Source organism: Coffea arabica, chromosome 4e (genome assembly GCF_036785885.1).
Source record: "Coffea arabica cultivar ET-39 chromosome 4e, Coffea Arabica ET-39 HiFi, whole genome shotgun sequence".
NCBI classification, from domain to species: Eukaryota; Viridiplantae; Streptophyta; class Magnoliopsida; order Gentianales; family Rubiaceae; genus Coffea; species Coffea arabica.
This window is the reverse complement of record NC_092317.1, coordinates 17107475-17128221: the sequence shown is the minus strand read 5'-3', so window position 1 is coordinate 17128221 and position 20747 is coordinate 17107475. Positions and strand designations below refer to the sequence as shown.

General features: G+C 37.0%; 1 protein-coding gene across 2 annotated transcripts; it reads left to right on the top strand.

Annotated features, from left to right (window-relative positions):
- The first annotated feature begins 6604 nt into the window (after positions 1 to 6604).
- Positions 6605 to 9971, top strand: LOC113741169 (large ribosomal subunit protein uL18c). Of its 2 annotated transcripts, none has more exons than XM_027268650.2 (3): positions 6605 to 6947; positions 7648 to 7743; positions 9622 to 9971. In XM_027268650.2, exons 1-3 carry the CDS (start codon positions 6753 to 6755, stop codon positions 9769 to 9771), a joined length of 441 nt encoding a protein of 146 aa, XP_027124451.1. In that variant the 5' UTR covers positions 6605 to 6752; the 3' UTR covers positions 9772 to 9971. The 2 variants fall into 2 exon arrangements, with proteins under 2 accessions (XP_027124451.1, XP_027124450.1); XM_027268649.2 differs by having other exon boundaries at positions 6609 to 6947; positions 7582 to 7743.
- Positions 9972 to 20747: the final 10776 nt, after the last annotated feature.

The window sequence follows — 20747 nt, the reverse complement described above, 5'->3', positions numbered from 1 at the left end:
TCCTATTTTCGTGAGTGGTACAAGTAAAGTGTGATTGTTGCCCTATAGTTTGAAGGGTAGGAATCCTATGAAGAAATCAGTGCTTAATTGTTAGTGAAAATTATAGAAACTGTGAATTTGATAGATCTAGTAGACCCGAAAAATAAGGGGTACGATATTATCATAAGTGTGAATTTCGAGGACGAAATTCTTTTAAGGATGGGAGGTTGTGAGGACCCGAAATTTTCTTATTTTATTTTATTTTATTGACTTAATTAATTATTTACTCATCCGTTCTCTCTAAATATTTTATTCCCACCTTTTTAGACCCAATTACATGAAATTATGGCTTACATGAATTTTTGAAATGACTTGTTTCGAAAATTAATTTTTGAAAAGCTAGATTAGTGAGAATAGCGAATACGCGTTTGGAGATAATAACCGATTTGAGAGTACAATAAGCTTGAAAAATTGGAGACTTATACATTAGCCTTGATATAGGTATTTTATATTTAAGTGCTCAAGTGATAGTTAGTTATACTATCGTTATAAGAATTTCTTGAAAAATTCATTTTATCGCGCACAAATCGGAAGTACGTGTTTTCACGCGCGCGTTTAATTAAGGGACTTTAGACCTTTATTTTTTTTGATAATTAAGAGTGAATAATAATAGTATGAATATAAGTGCATTAGTGGTTTAGCGCACGAGTGAAACAAATCCGAGCGGAAACGAGCACGAAACGCGCACGTATGCGCATTAATGAAGAGTTGACTTTTGTGCCAAAAAGGGCCCCAACCATTAAGCTTCTGAAGGAAGCCTCTTTTGATCAGCAATCGTTCCTTCTTTTCCTTCCTATGCTGGCCGAACACACCAAGAAGAAGAACAACCAAAGCTTCATCAATTTCTACGACAAATCTTACTCCAAATTACGTCAAAATTTATATCCAACTTACAAAACACTTGGAGATTCACTTGAGATTGGAAGAGAGCTTTATTTCATGATTTTTCTTGGAGCTTTCTTGCGGCCAAAATTCTGAGTTTTAGCATCTAAGAAGGTATATGACGATCAAGCCCTTAAATCTTGATTTATGGAAGTTCTATTGCATATATAAACTCATGCATGCATGTGGGTAGCTTGTTTATGTTGGAAAAATTGTTGTGTGGGCTCTATGAACTCCCACTTGGATTGGAAGGACTGATTTGATGAATGATGATGCTATTAATGTTGGTTTAGTGTTTAAATTAGTGGATTAATGTTGGGTTGTTGATAGAAATTCAAGGAAGGTGCAATGAACAAAAGTGACCATTTTACCCCTGCCATGTTCGTGCACTTTGGTGCGAAATTTTGAGGTTCTAATGACTTGTTTGTGATGTATACATGTTATATGAATGGTGTAGAAAGTTTTAATGAAAAATAACATGATTTGGTTGGTCAATTGTAGTGATTTCAAAGGTTTAGCAAAATTGGAAAATTTTTCCGGATTGCCCAGGCAATCTTTTTCTTTCGGCCAAAACGTTTTATTCCGATATCGAAATGGAGTGCCGTTTGTGGTACTGGAAATTAGACATTTTCAGCTTTCCAACGGTATAAAATTCACATCCTGATTCCGCATGAATAATCCGTACCAACTATTTGAACTTGGCTACCCTGTTTCGTTAGTTCCCTGGAAGGCAGACATGAACTACAAATTGAGGCTCTAATGTGAACTAGTTGTGGACAGATTTTGAAAATGATTTCTTCTGAGAAATGTAGCTTTATGAATGTGTTTTCCAACGCCACCAACCACGTCCAATTCCGAGTTAAATTGAGTGATTTGTGACCGTATTTCGAAACTGACTTCTTGAAGGAAAACCCTCCTTTTGGGCAGAATTATTACTAAACTTGATTGAGACTTGTTAATTCGAGATTCTTGGTGTTAATCACCTACCAATCCTATCTTGGATTGTTTATTTTACCTTGTCTACACCAATGAACCATGTTTGAGGAAATTTCCTCGGCCAAATGCTTGAAAACGAAAAAACGGAAGTCCGAGGCAGATTTGTCTTAGAACTTCTTGGGACTTTAGCGGTTTCGTTAACCAACTTTCCGAATGAATTTTCTTATGAAATTTGGTAGAGGAATGGCACTTATATGGTAGTGTAATACTACTAATTTTGGTGCCATTCCGAGTCCATTTCGATACTCGAACAAAATCCCAAAGTTGGTACTTTAAACCTGGAAATTTCATAATTGTCTCAAATTTTCAGTAACTTTGAGCTACTATATCTTGGTGCTCAAAACTCCGATTCTTGTTCCGTTTGTTTTGTCTTAAACTTGGATTGCAACTCTAATAGAGTTCCAAATTTCAAAGGTTAGTTCAAATCAAGTGAATTTTGCTGAATTTTCAAAGTTGACCAAAAATCTACCTAAACCTGTCTCAAGTGCCCCAAAACAGCAACTTTGAGCTAAATTTTGAGTGCTTTCCGTTTTGAATCATGGAAAAGTGTATTCTAGGAACTTTTAGTACTTTGGAAGTAGTTTCCAATGGTACCAAGTTTTCCAATTTTCGACTCATATAGAGTGAGATCTAATTTTTCAAAGTTTGCTTGCCGAATCTGAAATTTTCGAACTTAAAGGAAATTGGGGGTTTCGAACTCTCTATTTTTCTCCGATATTGCTAGACCGTTTTACACTTGATTTCAAAGGCGAAAATCAAAATTCTCTTGTGTTTTTGAAACTCACTTCCGAGCCTCGATTATAAATAATTAAGGCTCAATTCATGAATTCTCCTTAGATTGTATACTAGTACAACCTTCTTTGATAAGTAGGGGTTCTATGTGATAGTGTATAATAATTGATGGTTATTTACTCAAGGAGACCTTCAAGAGGAAATCGAAATGGACGCCTAAACACTTGTTTGAGTACTTACTCACTTGTTTTGAATTGGTGAGTGTTCCATATAGGAGTACGTAATTTGAATAAGTCTATGACATGCTTATCCCATAGTCATTAAGTGTTAAGTGCTACATGTTAAGTATTTACCACACTCATGCATATCTAAATAAGGTATACTTGAATTATTAGATATGAAATGCTTGAAGAGCATATTTACGTGAGTACTTGAACTACTCGATATGAAATGCTTGAAGAGCATATTTACGTGACTACTTGAATTATTCGACATGAAATCCTTGAAAGGTATATTTATTTAATATGTCTATCAATTAACCGTGACTACTTAGCGTTAACCGTTAACCGTAAATCATTACCGTTTACCAACCTACTTAATTACCCGCTTATTTGACTACTTGATTACCGTAAATTATATGTTCATATGAAATTGTCCACCATTTTAAGGCGAGTGTGTACTTTATCTCACTCGACCTACTAAAATGATAAATTTTTACCGTTCATCGGTTTACTTGATTACTTGTGCATGTTGTAAGCTCTAAGCTGAATTGGGCCCTGCCCTTGGTTACTAACCTACTCGAGCCAGGACTGGGCTCGGTCGGGTAGGTTGGAACCCTGGGCCACCGTTTCGGTATACTCGAGTACTTCCACTGGAGGGATAAGGTGATGGCCAGACAAACCGAGGGGATCCGGAAGTTATAAGGTGCAGATGACCGACATGGTTCCACTGGAACACCGTATCCTTCAATGTGTGTTTATTTTGCATAGAGATAACTATTTCATGCAAATGTGCCAACGTGCAAATCTTGACTCATACCTGTGACATGCTCAAATTACTCGTACCATGATAATTGTCTCATGTTCATGAGCCAACGTGCAACCCCGAACTATACATGTGGTATGTTCAATTACTTGATTTATTAGAACTGCTAGAGTGTCTTAGAACCTCACTGGGTTATGTAGCTCATCCCACGTTTTTGTTCTCTTTAACAGGGTTCGAGACCAAGAGTGCTCGTGAATAGTACTAGATAGCTTTCTTTTGAAAATTTTAAGTTGTATTACAGCGGCTGGTTATAGTACATATTCCGTTGGGTTGTACTTAAGCTTGAAAGCTAAATAATTGTAAGTGTGAAATATTTTGGAGTACTTTAATTATGTATTGAAGTTATTTGAAATATTTCGAGTTTTGAATTGTGGATTGTACCGAGTCCTGGCGAGAGTTGGGCAGGCGTCCCGCGAATACCTTTTGGTTCGCCTTAGGGAGAAGTGGGGGCGTCACAAGATAGCTATCATCCCACTTCTTCCTCTAGCTCTAATACCATATGAGACAAGGTGTTAGCCCCTAAATCAAAAGAATAATAAAAATAATAAGCATAAACATGAAGAGTAAGGAAGTGGGTCGTAGTTGGACTGTACTCATAGATCAGGCGGTACAACTGGCGGTACAACTGGCCATGAATGTTAGTATAAAATAGAATAAGTAAAACAAGTAAATAAATAAGAATATGAGGCGGTTTAGCTGACCATTCAACAAAATATTATTGAATATAAGTTTGAAAGAAAGTTTACAAAGTTTGAAGCTTGCTTGATCCCCGATTGAAAATTGCTCCAAAACTTAAAACCTAACTAGTTTGTATTTTAGAGAGAGGGAGAAGAGATTTCTTCAATTTAGAGAGAGAAGTTGAGCTAAAGAAATGGTGTGTTTGTGTTGAAATTAGAGGGTATTTATAGCAATTTTTTTGAATTGTTACAGTACCCGCTAGTAATTTTTACTATTTGCTACAGTGTACAGCATGTTTTTTGCTGCCATGTTTGCACAGTAACTTGTCGGACTGCTACAGTGACTTCCGGTGCGACAGTGAGAATAAGTTTTGCTAATTTTCTCTGGATTTGTTTGTTCTTGTTCTAGCTAAGCCAGTTTGAATGTCCTTAGAAGCATGTATTTGTGTATTAAGCAAATAATATTCACTATTGCAAAGACATTCATCTGTGACCCAGGGATATTCAAAGAAAATCATCAGAATTATTAAACAAAATCAAATGCAAAAGTCTCTCAAATTTCAGATGGTACAAAGATATATTCTTAACTAGAAGATATACAAGATCAGATGGCAACAAAGCCTATTGAAAAGAGAAATTTCTTGATGGCCTTCCTAAATCACTACGAGACCCAGTTCGAGAAGAATTCTCAATACAATGAGGTTGTACCATGGGAAGCAATAACCTATGGACAATTAACCAGTTAAATTCAGCAGGTTGCACTCAAAATATGCCGACAAGACAAGATGCTCAAACAACTTGCAAAGGATCGAGCCCAAAGGAAAAAAGTTCTTGGATCCTTCTCTGAATAGTTTGGGCTACCTAACTGTTACAAAAAAACCCCATAAACGGTCTAAACCCACAAAATACCTTGAAAAATCTTTCTTTTACAAAAAAGAAATAACAGTCCAATAAACAACTATCTCTTGCACAACCATCACAAATCACAGGACCAGCCCTACCTACAATTATTTGCCACAAATGTCACAAACCTGGACACATAGTTCGATATTGCAAATTCAACCAAAAAATCAATACTTTAGAACTAGAAGACCAGATCAAAGCCCAAATATCAAACCTTGTGATTGAGTCAGATATTGATGATTCTGAACTTTAAACAAAGACCCAAGACTCCTCAAAACCTATAATTTCATACATATTCTTGATAGATTTTCTTCTAAACCTACTAAGCCATTGACCTTTCAGAATCTTCAGACAGTTAGATTGGTAATTACTATATTTCTAAACATATTATAATATTGTTAGTATTGATCTATAAACCTAGATCTGTATGATGAACATGGAACATATATATATATAAGCTTTAACACCGAAATTCGACAAAATGATAAAAAAAAATTAAGCTTTTATGAGTTCGATGTCTTTTTTGGCTAAAAAAGAGTTTATTGTCCAAACAGTGCAATTTTAAAATGTTCAGTAACTTTCTATACCATTTGCTTGAAATTATAATTTATCTCATCCATCTAAAACATTTTGTCAAGATATCAATCACAATTGATTCCATTCAACGAATTTTAGTTCAATTCCATCTTGCAATTACTAGAACCATAGAGGTGATCAGTTCAACGGGTTTTCAGTTCAATCACGGGTTGGACGTTTAACTATAGGTTGAGCAGTAATTATATTATATAATATAATTAATATATTTTAAATTATAAAAATAATAAATTTTTAAGTTGGCGGTTAAATCAACAATTTTTACTCGATTCACTAATTAAATCATCAGGTCATTGACTGGTCAACCGATTTATTACTTGTCCTATCTAATTAGCGATCCAACTCGGTCCTATGGTCAATTCACCGATTTGAATCGGTCCGAGCTTTATAACTATGATCAGAACCAATCTATTTTGTTTCATGTATTGATACTACATTAGATATTATAGTAGTCAACACAAGTTGACTCAATTAGTAAGAAATTACCATTTTTTTAAAAAAAAAATTGTGTGTACATTAGATACTATAGTAGCCAACACAAATTGACTCAATTTATAAGGAAATGCCACTTTTTTAAAATAAAAAAAATCGTGTATGGTGTATCTGACCTATGGTTTTGGAGGAATGTTTCGTTTGAATCGAATCTACCAAACTTTTGGGGAACAAAAAGAAACTGTAGTTAACAACAACCAAAATACTATAGTAGACAAGACCCACCTCAGGCATTTCAGGGTTATATTATCATATTTAAAACCAGACCTTATCCTTCACCTGTGCTAAAATGGGAGAAGTGGGACTGTGGATAGGCTAAACAGAGCGTGTTTTAAGGAGGGAGAAGAAAGGAGAAAGAATAGCAAAGAATTTTCTGCTGAAACAAAGAAAGAAATGTCTTGCAATGCAACTTCACTTAGTTTTGGGCTTGGTTTCAGAACACCCAAATTCGCTTCTCCTTTCCTTCCTTCGCCGTTGCCGCTTTCCTCGTTCTCGACCCAATGGCAGCCTAACGCTCTCTCCATTGAAGCCAAGGCCGGAACCCGCAGAGAGGACCGCACTGCCCGCCATTCGCGCATCCGTAAGAAGGTCAAAAAACTGTACTTTTTCTTGTTTTTTAGCTTTTATTTTTACTCAAACTGCAATTTCATGCTCTGTAGTCATATTCCTACTGCAAATCAAAACTGCAAGAGAAATTTAACAAGGCCAAGTGACAAAACTTGTTATTTTTCCTATCCAAGCTCCAGCTCGAGCATTCCAATTTTTTGGCTCTGGCGTGCCTTTTGGGGAAGGGGAATTGGACTACTGATCATGGCTAATGGGGAGGGGGAATTGGCTAGTGGGGAAGTATCATAAACGCTGCGGCTTAAAAGATGACATACTAAAAAGTAACATATCAAGAATCAAGAATTGTGTGAAACATTGGGAATTCTGATTTATTGTGCACTACCCATTTGCTTAAATTACTAAAAGATAAGATATCAAGACTGAGGAATCGTGTGAAACATTGGGAATTCTGATTTATTGCGCAATACCCGTTTGCTTAAATTAGTAAAACATAAGATATCAAGACTGAGGATCGTGTGAAACATTGGGAGTTCTGACTTATTGTGCACTACCCATTTGCTTAGATTAGTAAAAGAAATAACACGGCTGAGGAATCGTGTGTGGATGAAATTAAGTTGAATTTTCATTTTAGTTTTTTTGTGCATTGGGAATATAGGTTGAAGGGACACCGGAAAGACCAAGACTGTCTGTATTTCGATCCAATAAGCATCTGTATGTTCAGGTAATTGATGACTCGAAGATGCATACTCTTGCTTCTGCTTCAACAATGCAAAAGCCAATCTCCGATGATCTCAATTATAGCTCTGCTCCCACTATTGTAAGTTCCCGAATTAGTTATACTGATTTACTTCTGTTATAGTAATTTTCTGTCTGCAGCTTGCATTTGAGTTCAGCTATCTCTTCAGTTTTGGCCCGCTTATTAGTTATCTCTAAAAGTGCTGTTGTCTGCTAGTATTATAGTACCGCTTTTGCTGCTGTGTTGTTCATGATATAACGCACCCTAAAAGCTCTATTAGCAATCTAATTGAAACTTCTTGCTAGGTAATATTTATCCTTTCTCAAGTCATGTGGTTGAATGTGGTGATCTGTTTTAACTGGGGGTGATTCTTTTCCTTCTTAAAACTGATCCTTTTGCTACATTGTTTCAAGAAATGGACATTGAAGTTTATTCAATGATTCTGTTGCTTAACTGTTCATGCTATTATGCTCTTGCGAAATCTGTCTAAGTTTCCCCTGCCCCTTTTGCAAAGTAATTTTATTAATGTTTTACAAATCTTTTTATGCTTGCAAAAGTTTATTGTTTTTATTATTTTTTTATTGTTTTTTACTTTTGCAATTCTGATAGATTCTCAGAACTGTTTATCACCAATTTATGACCTTAAACACCCTCATAGGACTTGGTCTCTATGCCCTTCTTTCAAATCCCTCTGCTACCCACAATTGTAAGCTTGGTTGTGATCTATTTCTTCTATGATTGATCTTAAAGCCCAAGTATGGGGTGGGGTACATTTCAAGTATTGAAGTGTTTGTTGCTATTATTCTCCAAGGGGAAGTTCAGAAAGAAGGTTTTAGTGCCCATAGTAGTTGATTCAAAGCAATTGCTTTTTCATCTTGTGCTTGTCTGAGAATAAGTTTCTCTAATAAGCATCCTACAATGCTTTTATCCACTTGCTTGAAATGACTTTGGGCCCCTTACTAAGAAAACAGACGAGTATGGTGGATCTTCTAGTTCAAAGATATTCACAGAGTGCTTGAAGGGTAAGAGATTTTTCATTACGGATCTTTGCTGAGGAGGATCAGTATTTTAAAATCACATGGTAATATTGCCTTGTTTCCTTTACAACATTTCTTGAGTTTGTATGAAAAGTTTGGAAGATCTTATTGATGTGCTTTCTTTCCTTCAACTACCACTTTTTTTTCTGTACTTTTACCCTTTACTTGACCTTTTCTTTTTTCAGAGTTGTTTACTTTGCCTTTTTTTAAATATTTGCTTTGTTGGGGTGTCATGTTATGAATTTAGAGGTACAAGGCGATGGGTAGATGCATTAGAACACTTTCTCTTTTCCAACCTTAACAATTGTGCATTTTGTTCACTTCATATCTTTCTTGATTAGCAGAAACGGTTGTGAGTTATTTTTTAAGAACTTATAATACTACCCTATAGAACTTTTTCAAGTAACTGCAGTACCAGTTTTGACAGTGGACTAAGATGCTTAGGAAGTTTGTCTAAGCTAAGTTGTATGGCAGATTGTTCAAATAGGTCAGTGGAGTTTACGAACAAAGTAGAGTTACTGTGACTTCAGACTTCCAACAGTAAGTTTGGTATTGAGTTCCTTTCAACATCACTTTCATAGTTTTGACTGCGGAGACTGCAAGAGTTAGAGGTTGTGCTTAAAGTCACTGCTTTCATAGTTCTGATAAATCTTACTTTTGATTTATGAGGTGTTAGTTATCCTCATGAACTTATTCCATTTCCACTACTTCTTAATCATCATCCCTCTATCTGACCCACAAAAAAGAATAATAAATAAAAATAGAAAACATAGGTGATATTAATGCTCTGTATTTTTAGGACAAGAAATCAGCGAACAAACAAATGCAAAAACCCAAGTTCTTCATATGCTCGATTTGCATTATCTCTATCTATTGCTACTTGCTGGTATTATTTTGATAGCCCACGCATTTGTTGGTTTAGGATGTGGCAAAGAAAGTGGGCAAAGCAATTGCAAAGTCCTGTCTTGAGAAAGGGATTACAAAAGTGGCCTTTGACCGAGGTGGCTACCCTTATCATGGACGTATTGAAGCACTTGCTGATGCTGCTCGGGAACATGGTCTCCAATTTTAGGCCTTGGATGTAGTATCAACTCTATCAACTTTTCTATTATGCCGTTGTCTTTTCACTACCCTTTCTGCAATGGTATCTCTTTGAGGTGCCTTGACTTGGATTCACTGTTTGTGCAAATGTAAGTTGTAGGGGCTTTGTTCTTCATGAACCTTTTTGCTCAAGTTAAAAGAAGTTGGAGATGCCCTGTGGTAAATTCATCACGTTTCATTTGCAAATTCTGTTTGACATTGCAACAAGGATTTGAGCAGTTTTGAGCAGGTTCCAGACCATGGGCTTCATTCTTCTTAGGTCACATTCACATATCCTGTCACGTGATGCAAGTACGTATGGTTTGCATCAGGGTTGTTAATTTGAATGAGAGATTTTACAAACACGAGACTGAATTAGGGAAACCTTTGCAAATCCACATTAGTTCCATTGAGTTTAGAAGAAGAAATTCAATTGTACAGATGTGTTAATACATGTAATATAGGACTGCGGTTGGGCATTAACATAAACAAGAATAGGATTATGAACTATTCCATATGTAACAGTTTATAGTTGACCGATCGTCCTCAATCCTCATCAGAAAGCAAGAGCTTCAGCACACGCTTCTGATGAGTTAAGGAGGCAATGCTAGACACTCAAATTATTGATGTTTATTGGGTTCCAAGGGATTGTAATAAAGTAGCTCATGTTTTTGCACGCTATGCTAAATCGGGCTATTTAGTTTATTCCATCTGGAATCCACCTCCAAACTTTGTAAAGCAATTGGTGCTGGAGGATTTTCAGCAAATTTAATTTAATAATAACATTTAGTCTGTTTCCTATCAAAAAAGAAAAAAAGAATATGATTACGAACTGTCTTGATTCAAGAAAATCAATCCATTGCTAATCAAGCGCATCATGCTGAAAATAGTATCACAGATTTATCTATAACCCTTTAAAAAGTGTGAATAACCCATTGATGTTTTACCTTAAGGTGTTTCCTTTACATATGTGTACATTTAGTTTATTACTGCAAATCATAGAATACGAATTAATTAGTTTTTTTTTAATTAATTAAAATTGTATCTTAACGCTCTGGATTGTGTTCAAGGAAGATGATGACATTGAGTCTTCCATGTCACTCCATCAATTTGTTACCTCTTCCTATAATATATCCTACATTAATACCGGCTAGCTTATTTGATGTAACCTTTAAAAGAAAAAAAAACTTATTATAGATGCATATAAAGTATATTATTCCTCTATTCAAGTAATCAGGCATTTCGGACATGCAATCAGAATATGACATTAGTAGCTTTTGTTCTGTGAATTCAAAAGTTTTCATGCTTCTTATTTAATTTACTAGAAACGTGAAAGAAAAATAACAACAAAATTCCTGCAAGTAGTCGTGCAAATATGTTTACTCCTTTAGGAGATAAGAGAGTAGCATCTCAATTTGAGTATGAAATAACACTTCTTAGGAAAGACTCCTACAAATTAAGGAGACAGGCAAAACAGGAAGGAAAAAGGAAAAAGAGAAAAAGAAGAAAAGGTAAATTCATGCAGAGCATGCATGGCCTTGAACTCAACCAAGAGCATCAAACACTTGTCCTAAGTTCTACATTTGCTCAAGTTGAGTTTTGCTGCATTGTCCTAAAGCTCTCCATGATCGGGTAGATCGAAGCTGGAAACAGAAGTATGATGGTAAAGAGTTAGTCTTCCATTCGATTTGTGATCGTCAGCTAGTCTTCCATTCCATGGTAAAGCCCTTCACTCGATTTGTGATCGTCAGCTAGTCTTCCAGGCAATTCCTCATGATCTTTATGCATTTTAAGTCCGAGTTATCGGTGACTAGCCAAAAATTCTTCGCTTGACCTGACCATTATTCATGAAGGGAATTGCTGAGACTTGGAACGAGCACACGAGGCTGGAGAATGCTGAAGTCAGGAATACAAAAGTAGAATATTATCCTGCTGAATTCTTCGTGGTGACAAGCACGGCAAGTCCATTTATGTCTCCAAAAACCTCTCTACTCAATAACCTTCTCCCAAACAAAAAGTGTGCTGGGCTTGTGGGTCCAACCCATTTGGTGGACAAATCATGACACAGGTTCGCATATAGATTAGTTTGGTCAATTGTGACCAAATCAAGTAGAGAACTCAAGTAACCACCAACCTTTGGGCTGATAGCCACTACTAAACCATTTAAGGCTTGGTAGGGTGGGAGACAAGGTTAAGTGGCTTCTTAAAAAATTTAGACGGGTGCGTAGTGCACCCATTTGGTCCGGTGGTGGTTCAGTCCCTACCGACCCCTCTAGACCCAGTTGAATCTCCCCCTTAGATTAAGATAGTGTAGGATACTATAGATAAAAAGTGACGATTGACAAAAAAAAAGTAGAGAACTTAAGTCTTATGACTCAATGAATCATCAACTGAGAAACGAGAATAAAAAGCTTTAGCCGCCATTTTTCCTTCTCAGAGAGATTTGAAGAGAGAGAAGAGGGAATTGGGAGAAAAGAAGCTAAAGAGAGAAAAACTTCAAGATCTTGATTAGATGGTGATTTGAAACACGATTGAGATGAAATTTTAGCCACACGATCTTCTCATCAAATCCTACACATCTACCAATTCCATTTTTAAATTTTCTTTTCACTTGGTAACACTTTTCCAAACCCTCTTCTTTGATAGCTGTAGTTTTTGGGGGATGAATTTATAACAATTGCGCTTGATTAATATTGGTGATGTTGTTGTCATCCGGATGTTTAGAGTAGATCTATATATTTCCATTATTGTGATAGTGAAAACTTTTTTATTGGACTAGGTCCCGTGATTTTTTCGCGTTAAAAATCTTGATATTTTGTGTCTTTTATTTTTTTTACATTTTATTATTACTGTTGATATTGTTGCTTAGTAATTTGATTTGTCCTTTTTTTAATTAGTATTTGAAGAAAGAGTAATTTGTCTTAAGTTAATTTTAATATTGTGTGCCTACACCGGTACCCCTTTCCCAACAAAATAATATCAAAATAGTTAAGTTTGATTGCTTACTTGTACTGGTTAAAATGGATGACTCAAATAGTGGTTGTATGATAAAATTAAATGCAAATAATTATTCGATTTGAAAGTCTAGAATGAAAAACTAAGAAATTTGTTTGAACCTGTTTTAGGAGATAAAGGTAGATTGAGTGATATGAGTGATAAAAAGTGGATTGTTATATACAGAAAAACTATTGGTAATATTAGAAAGTGAATTGGTCAGAATATTTTTCAATACATTGCTAATAAAATTAGAGCCAATATACTGTGAAAGAAATTAGAAAGTATGTATGAAAGAAAATCAGTTTAAATAAGGTCTCTTGTCTGAAGCAAATTATTTGGATGAGATACAAAAATAGTGCAAATGTAACTGAGCACCTGAGTAATTCTTAGGGTTTGATAAACCCAACAGCTATGTTGAACTTTAACTTGGATGATGAGGTGTAGGCTTTACTGTTATTTAGTTCACTACCAAATAGTTGGGAAACAATAGCGGTTTCTGTTAGTAATTCAACACTGAATGATGTGTTGACCATGGATATAGCAAAAGATGCTGTAATGAATGAAGAACTCAGGAGGAAAGAACAAGGAATTGTAAATGAATCTCTAGCTCTGGTGACAGTAAAGAAAAAAGGAAGAGGGAGAAGTAAAAGGAGAGAATAACACAACAAGAATGACAAATCCAGAGACAGGTCTGAGTCATGAAAAAATAATGCATGTTATGACAACCCCACCTTCCCTTAGAGCATACTCCAAGAGTTAGTGAACAGCCTGTCCAACTCTCGCTAGAACTACTAAGCCAAATACACATTTACCAAACCAAGACGTTCAATAGAACTTCGATAAAACACCCCAACGGAAAACGAAAGAAACTGAAGCCAGGTCAGAATCCGGCCAAGATTTGGCGGGATTTCCGGCTGGATTGGCGGTCGGATTAAAGGCAGAAGCCACCAAAATTTTTTTTCAATTTTCCCTGCCAATCCGGCCATGTATTCGGCCAAGATCTGGCCGGATATGCGGCCGGACTCTCTACAGAAAAGTTCCCGCCAATTTTGTTTTTCTTTCCCCGCTCAAGCTCCACACTCAACAGGTTCCAACAGATCAAGAAAGTTCACTTAAACCCATAGAAACGTGCATTCACAGCCAATCACATTCAATATACATAATAATACTCTTACATATATATATACATTGGAGTTCTCAACAAGTCTGCTTGAAGTACAAGCCGAAATTCATAATATATCCAAATACAATTAGGGTTTACTATTACAGAGGAATTTAAACAAAAAATAACTATACATAGCTCAACTCTTTTCTCCAAAATCCCGGTCCCAAAACTTTGTCCCCTATAAGGAAAACAAGGGCAACAGGGATGAGTTTTCACCCAATGAGGTACCAAAAGTCAAGCAGTCAAAAGCACAACTTTCACTTCTAATCAGTCAAAGATAAACATCAGGTAAAGAGCTAAATGAACACCACAGTCAAACAGAGCAGTTCTGTGAGAACCCGTAATTTTTCCATTTTTAAGTTTTATTCGGGTTAATGGCCTGTTTTCTGCATTTTCTTTATTAGAAAAATTTTCTAGATAATTTTTATGAGTAAATATAGTTTTTAGATGATTTTTCTAGTATCGAATAGGTTTTGAGAAATTAAGAGCGTATACCAGACGTGGGACCCACTAGTGCGAAAAGTTCGGAAATATTCGGCCAACTAGGTTAAGTCTCGGATACTGGGTTTAATTTATCGGGTGCTAAGAGATATTTAGAAGATACCAAGTGGATTGATATGAAAGAGAATAAAGAGATAGAGATGCATTAAAGGGGTGACAAGTGTCACCATAGGATAGGATTTACCTTTTTGAACACTATTCACCCTTTTACCATTTGGTTAAAATAACTCCAAATTTGACCAAAAATCACTCCAAAATTCACTCCTTGAAGCCGGCACTCTTGACAAGAAGAAAGAAAGAAACTCTCCAAGTTCTTGATTCCATCTTGCTCCAAATCATCAAAACAACCACTTAATCTTACTTTTGTTTCATAGAAAACTTTAAGTGAGTGTTTGTGTGGGGTTTGGTGGAGTTGTTTAGAAAGCTAAGAGGACTTGTTGCTCTCTCTCTCTCTTGTTTCTAAGGTGAGTTATGAAGAACCACTCTCCTCCCTCTAATGATGCTTAATTTATGATTAGTGGTGGTATAAGGTGCAACTTTATGGATTATATTGTGATTTTTGGTTGAATTGATGAAGTTTTGTAATTATTGGGGATTTTTCTGTTTTAATATGAATATTATTGTGTGGCTATGTATGATGATTGGAAATGGTATGTAAGGGACCTAGGATGTGGAAAAAGTGGTTAATTGCAAGCAATTGCCGTTTTGGAAAGAAATTGAAAACTTAGGGTTTCATTGTTCTTCATTCTGCCCGGTTTTGTAGCTCATAGTTAGAGGGAGAATTGGCCTTGGCTTAAAACATGAAAATTGTAGGGAATGATATTTTAGAGGTGCCTGCAAAATTTCAGGTTAATCAGAGTAGCGTAGCTTGAGAAAAGTTGAAATTACCCTTTCTGCCCTGGTTTTACCCGAATTTGGAAATTGCTTCTGTAATTGGTTATTTTGGTCAGGAATGCTTCCGAATTGGTTGTTGAGGTCTTCTGATGAAATGTAGCCCTGTTTCTTAACTTTTATATGGATTTGGAATTTCTAGATTTGGACTTAGGTAGGCTGATTTATGATGTTTGCACTAGAATGCATTCTGTGAATCTATTTTTGCGGTTCTGGTGTAGTAGATTGCATTTTTGACCTGGTTACACTCAAAACTGGGTTGAGTGACCTTCTGTAATATTGTAACCCTATCTCTTAGCTTCGAAACGGTGGGTCTTAGACGTTCATCCGATAATCGTAGTGCCTTTGGTGCCATTACCGCAAAATGACGTCAAAAACTGTTTTTTTTCAGGGTTAAAGTTAGTTCCATTTCCGGATTTTTCTGGTTTCCTCTATTGCTTGTGTGTGCTTATGGAACCCTATTTTGGGAATATTTGGCATTGGATTATGACTCGTTATCGAGTCTCATTGTACTTGTTTGCATGTTTTAGGGCGTGACGGTGGTTCACGACGTTCCTTTGACGGAAGTGCGTGAAATATCACTTTCGAGCTTGGTAAGTGTACTACTCACTTGTGTATTACTATATGGCTTTGATACTTGAACTTGATGAGTTAAATGTTATTGTACCATCGATATTAATTGAAGTAAGGGTGTATTTTATCACTCTCACTTATTTCTCATGTTATTGGAATGTCACATGAAATGTTACATGAAATGAAAAGTACTTGACTTGGCGTCGTTTGGAAGCTTGTATCCAACGACCTTTCTGTGACCTCTGAGCTCAACACCTGTGGCCAGTTACTCGAGTCGGGCCGGCAAGGGCCTGATCGATTAGATAACGAACCACGGTAGTCTGTTTTGGGATCTTTGGGTATTGAGACCCTCGATTCCGGTATACTCGAGTAATACCACAGTGCAAGTGTTTGGATTTCGGGCCCGGTAGGGGTATGTTGGGTGGAAGGAATGGAAGTAAAGCGGAGTCTACGGTTGGTTACTTTTAAACATTGACGGAGAGTCAATGAGGTTCGATCAAGAATGCAAACGAGGAAAAGGGCTCTTGAGAGCCGCCCGTATCCTTTTTATCTCCACCATTAATGTGTGCATTTGCTTACTTTTGATGAATTGAAATGAAAAATTTTATGCTTACGTGAACTTTGCTGATTGAGTGGTATTATCTCACTGGGCGTAAGCTCACCCTATTCCTTTTGTTTTCCTTACAGGAAAATAAATACTTTTGGATTGTAATTGATAGTTGGTTGCCGAATTGAGCTAGTTGGACATATCTTTTGTATAGCTCATTTATTGAAACCCTAAATGTACTTTTGGGACCGTTTCTCTTTTGATTTGGCAAACCAGACATGTATCCACTTTTGAATACTTTTGTATGCCACTTTGGCTTGTATTTGCTAAATTTCAACATGTAAATATTTGCTTGATGATTGGTTGGGGTTTCGACCGGTTGGTTACTATTCATGGCCGACTCCGGGTTCATTTTTTTTACTTTGACATTTTGACTTGTTTACGCGCGTTTGTAAGTTCCGGAACGCAATAGATAGCTCTAAACTGCACCGTTAGTCCTGGCGAGAGCTGGGCAGGCAGTCCGCTAACCTCTTTGGTTTGCCTTAGGAGAAGGTGGGGCTGTCACAGGTGGTATCAGAGCCTGCTTCGCGTGGTCTCTTCGCGGAGTGAGCCTAGACTAAGTGGTGAATGAGTATAAAGGACTAAGTGCTCATTTGAGCATAAGCTATGAATTGTGAATGTTATAGGCCTTAAATCTCTCTCATGGTATCTGAGGACCATAGATAGGTATGTCGGGTAGGAATTTCGATTGTAGATAGTTTTCTCTTGGGACTGGCCAGCTCGAGATGTGAATTGTCTTCTTTCGGATTCTTGTGCCCGAGTACGCAAGAGTTGAGGCGTTTTGGGAACCTGAATAGGTATTGTTTGGCCAGAATGATTTCAAGAGGTCAATGGACATCTAGTTGGATAGAAAGTAACCTGAGAGACCGGACGGGGTTATTTTAACTGGGTGTGAGACGATATATCTCTTTTCTTTTGTTTCGCCCGTATATTGTTACTGCATGCCATCGGTTTGTGTATTGGTGTATATGAATCATTGCCTGCTTTGATACGTATTTGTGTCATTGATCATTTGTTTCCCTGATATGTATGTGGTGTATTATATGTGTATATGCTTATTTGGGTATTTGGTGCCCTAAATTTTGTTATTTTAGTCACCTTATTGTGTTCATTCATTAAATTACCTTTTGAGGGGGGGGGAAAGAAAAGAAAAGAGAAAAAATATATATATATCTATATATCATATGGAAGGAAGATGTAGTCGTGGTCATGGTCGTGGCCGTGGAACTGAGCGAGGCCAAGAGTCAAGAGAAGAAAAGGAAACAACCGCTGAACAAAGACAAGGACCGAGAGTGTCACATGTACTTAAGAATTTATTATGACCCATTGATTCACCTGGCAGGCTATCATTTGAGTTCCAGCGACTCCGTGAGATGGCACATTGGGTTGATATATATAAAGAACTCGCGGTTCTTCGAGACGAAATAGAGGTCCAAAGGAGACTAGCCGAATACTGGGAAAGGCGATGGAAGCACGAGTATTCAGAAAAGATTGAGCTTGTGCACCAGAACGTAGAGCTAAAAAGGAAATACGAAGGGATTTCTGAGGAAGCCTTAGCAATGGCACAAAGCACTCCTGCTATGGGGGTTCCAGAGGAAACTCAAAGGACAGGAATTGTAAGGCCACAAATGAAGATCTTCTATGCACAGAAAAGGGGTAAAGCTCTTGAAAATCAAAGGCCAGAACGGGGTGAGCGAGGTAGGCCATTTGCTAAGAGGGGTCATGGAGTGGGTGGTGTGAGAATTTTGGAGGCACTTAGGGAAGATACTCTGGAAGGACCATTGAGAGGTACCTCACAAGGAGATCAAACCTCTACCCCTCTCCCATTTTGTGGCTATTGTAGAAAATCCAATCATTTTGAAGAGAATTGTTGGAAAAGGGGGGGGAGATGTCTGTGCTGTGGGAGTGCCGAGCATCGAATTGCTCATTGCCCGATTAAAGCGCGAGAAAAGAAAAGAACCCAGCAACCAACAAAGACCGACCCTGGACCGTCAAGTGGAGAAGGGACTGGAATGAAGAATCTCGTTTCTTCTGACTCTGAAGACGGAGAAGGTACAGGCCATTGGTTACTTTAAATTTTGAAGGTAAAATTTCGAGGGCGAAATTCTTTTAAGGGGGAGAGAGTGTGAGAACCCGTAATTTTTCCATTTTTAGGTTTTATTCGGGTTAATGGCCTGTTTTCTGTATTTTCTTTATTAGGAAAATTTTCTGGATAATTTTTATGAGTAAATATAGTTTTTAGATTATTTTTCTAGTATCGAATAGGTTTTGAGAAATTAAGAGCGTATATCGGACGTGGGACCCACTAGTGCGAAAAGTTCGGAAATATTCGGCCAACTAGATTAAGTCTCGGATACTGGATTTAATTTATGGAGTGCTAAGAGATATTTAGAAGATACCAAGTGGATTGATATGAAAGAGAATAAAGAGATATAGATGCATTAAAGGGGTGACAAATGTCACCATAGGATTGGATTTACCTTTTTGAACACTATTCACCCTTTTACCATTTGGTTAAAATAACTCCAAATTTGACCAAAAATCACTCCAATATTCACTCCTTGAAGCCGGCACTCTTGACAAGAAGAAAGAAAGAAACTCTCCAAGTTCTTGATTCCATCTTGCTCCAAATCATCAAAACAACCACTTAATCTTACTTTTGTTCCATAGAAAACCTTAAGTGAGTGTTTGTGTGGGGTTTGGTGGAGTTGTTTAGAAAGCTAAGAGGACTTGTTGCTCTCTCTCTCTTGTTTCTAAGGTGAGTTATGAAGAACCACTCTCCTCCCTCTAATGATGCTTAATTTATGATTAGTGTTGGTATAAGGTGCAACTTTATGGATTATATTGTGATTTTTGGTTGAATTGATGAAGTTTTGTAATTATTGGGGATTTTTTTGTTTTAATATGACTATGATTGTGTGGCTATGTATGATGATTGGAAATGGTATGTAAGGGACCTAGGAGGTGGAAAAAGTGGTTAATTGCAAGCAATTGCTGTTTTGGAAAGAAATTGAAAACTTAGGGTTTCATTGTTCTTCATTCTGCCCGATTTTTTAGTTCATAGTTAGAGGCCGAATTGGCCTTAGCTTAAAACATGAAAGTTGTAGGCAATCATATTTTAGAGGTGCCTACAAAATTTCAGGTCAATCGGAGTAGCGTAACTTGAGAAAAGTCGAAATTACCCTTGCTGCCCTGGTTTTACCCGAATTTGGGAATTGCTTCTGTAATTGGTTATTTTGGTTAGGAATGCTTCCGAATTGGTTGTTGAGGTCTTCTGATGAAATGTATCCATGTTTCTTAGATTTTAGATGGCTTTGGAATTTCTAGATTTGGACTTAGGTAGGCTGATTTATGATGTTTGCACTAGAATGCGTTCTGTGAATCTGTTTTTGTGGTTCTGGTGTAGTAGATTGCATTTTTGACCTAGTTACACTCAAAACTGGGTTGAGTGACCTTCTGTAATATTGTAACCCTATCTCTTAGCTTCGAAACGGTGGGTATTGGACCTTCATCCGATAATTATAGTGCCTTTGGTGCCATTACCGTAAAATGACGTCAAAAACTGTTTTTTTTCAGGGTTAAAGCTAGTTCCATTTCCGGATTTTTCTGGTTTCCGCTATTGCTTGTGTGTGCTTATGGAACCCTATTTTGGGAATATTTGGCATTGGATTATGACTCGTTATCGAGTCTCATTGTACTTGTTTGCATGTTTTAGGGCGTGACGGTGGTTCACGACGTTCCTTTGACGGAAATGCATGAAATATTACTTTCGAGCTTGGTGAGTGTACTACTCACTTGTGTGTTACTATATGGCTTTGATACTTGAACTTGATGAGTTAAATGTTATTGTACCATCGATATTAATTGAAGTAAGGGTGTACTTTATCACTCTCACTTATTTATCATGTTATTGGAATGTCACATGAAATGTTACATGAAATGAAAAGCACTTGACTTGGCGTCGTTTGGAAGCTTGTATCCAACGACCTTTCTGTGACCTCTGAGCTCAACACTTGTGGCCAGTTACTCGAGTCAGGCCGGCAAGGGCCTGGTCGATTAGATAACGAACCACGGTAGTCTGTTTTGGGATCTTTGGGTATTGAGACCCTCGATTCCGGTATACTCGAGTAATACCACAGTGCAAGTGTTTGGATTTCGGGCCCGGTAGGGGTATGTTGGGTGGAAGGAATGGAAGTAAAGTGGAGTCTACGGTTGGTTACTTTTAAACATTGAC

What these genes read in the sequence shown, in the direction of transcription:
- LOC113741169 (XM_027268649.2), top strand. Translation starts at nt 6,753, where the DNA reads ATGTCTTGCAATGCAACTTCACTTAGTTTTGGGCTTGGTTTCAGAACA. An exon ending in ATTCGCGCATCCGTAAGAAG is followed by an intron (nt 6,948 to 7,581) that starts GTCAAAAAACTG and finishes TTGGGAATATAG; the next exon opens with GTTGAAGGGACACCGGAAAG. An exon ending in ATAGCTCTGCTCCCACTATT is followed by an intron (nt 7,744 to 9,621) that starts GTAAGTTCCCGA and finishes TTGTTGGTTTAG; the next exon opens with GATGTGGCAAAGAAAGTGGG.